Source organism: Seriola lalandi, unplaced genomic scaffold (assembly GCF_002814215.2).
Source record: "Seriola lalandi dorsalis isolate HSWRI2012SDOR001 ecotype SW California unplaced genomic scaffold, Sedor1 jcf7180002006254, whole genome shotgun sequence".
Lineage (NCBI taxonomy): Eukaryota > Metazoa > Chordata > Actinopteri > Carangiformes > Carangidae > Seriola > Seriola lalandi.
This window is the reverse complement of record NW_019476907.1, coordinates 1-1236: the sequence shown is the minus strand read 5'-3', so window position 1 is coordinate 1236 and position 1236 is coordinate 1. Positions and strand designations below refer to the sequence as shown.

Sequence of the window (1236 nt, the reverse complement as noted above, 5' to 3'; positions counted from 1 at the left end):
AGTTGAGCTGGTACCATACAGCGGAAAAGAGCTATATGTTCTCCTGATGGGGGCATCAAGTCAGCGAGTCACTCACATGGGCGGCAGTACAAACAACCTACAACAAACCTAATTTGCTGTTTTGGTATGAGGACTTGAATTTGCATCATCGCAGTCCAACTCACCTCAGTGATTTCTAGCCTTTGGCCGGTGCAATCATACACATCTCCTGCAAAGACGAAGACAGTGATGAATCAACCTCATTCCAAAAGGTTAAAAATATAAAACACAAAAGGAGCATTTACTGTAGAATCACACTTTATCAATCTGTCAGACCATAACCTTTGAGGACCCAACAATATTCCCTGAGGAGCTCCTGATAAAGAGTGAATGAGCCCAGATAATGTGTTCGTAACCGCCCTGAAGATTTCACTTGTTATTTGTTTTGGTGAGGAACTCAAAGAACCTTATTTTATCTTTTTGTATTTTAGTTCTCCACTTTTCTGATGAATTCAGATGCACTGCGCTTGACTGAACTGGAAGCCACTGTCCAGTGTGATTACAGACACTTTATAGACACAGTCGGTTTAAAAATCACAGGGCAATGTTTTTCTTACCGTAGGATTTGCCGTTGATGGAGCACTTGTTGAATGTCATGATATTCTGAGTAAGCGTCCCCGTTTTGTCGCTGAAGACATACTTGATTTGGCCCAGCTCCTCGTTCAAGGTGGTGGTCCGAGCCTCAGCGGGGGTGTCACTGCGAGCGTAGTACATCTTCCTGTCCCAGTCGATGTAGAAGCTGTTCCCCAGCCGGATGAACTCCACACTGACAAAACATGTGGATACAGGAGTTGGAGATCATTTAAGTTCCTTTAAAGCGTAACACCCAAGTTATGTTTCTAAATAGCATCTTCACTCATGTTGTTACCTAACATAGAGAGAGATGGGCACCACGGTGTTGAGGATGATGACGTAGGACCAAAATGTGAGGAAGGCGGAGAAAGCAGCATCGTTGCCGTCTTGCCTCGGCAGGAAGACCATGAACTGTGAGCCCTCGTTCATCTCCCAGATCCAGTTTCCTATCGCCAGGATGGTGCACATGAAGGCCAGGAAACCAAAAATCTGCAGGGAGAGGACGAAGAGCCAGAGATGGATATCAAAGTAGAGCCTGGAGTTAATGTACAAATCCACTCATCTGTGAGGATAGAGGATAGATACCTACACTCCAATCAAGGAGAACATTTTAAAGCTTTTTTT

General features: G+C 44.5%; 1 protein-coding gene across 1 annotated transcript; it reads right to left on the bottom strand.

The window, feature by feature from the left end:
• Positions 1-164: 164 nt before the first annotated feature.
• Positions 165-1209, bottom strand: LOC111670868 (phospholipid-transporting ATPase ID-like; the record flags this gene model as incomplete). Its single annotated transcript, XM_023427800.2, has 3 exons — positions 908-1209; positions 597-805; positions 165-208 (listed from the first exon to the last, which is right to left on the bottom strand). Coding segments are annotated over exons 1-3 (426 nt in total), but the record flags the coding sequence as incomplete, so codon positions are not given.
• Between the last annotated feature and the right edge of the window lie 27 nt (positions 1210-1236).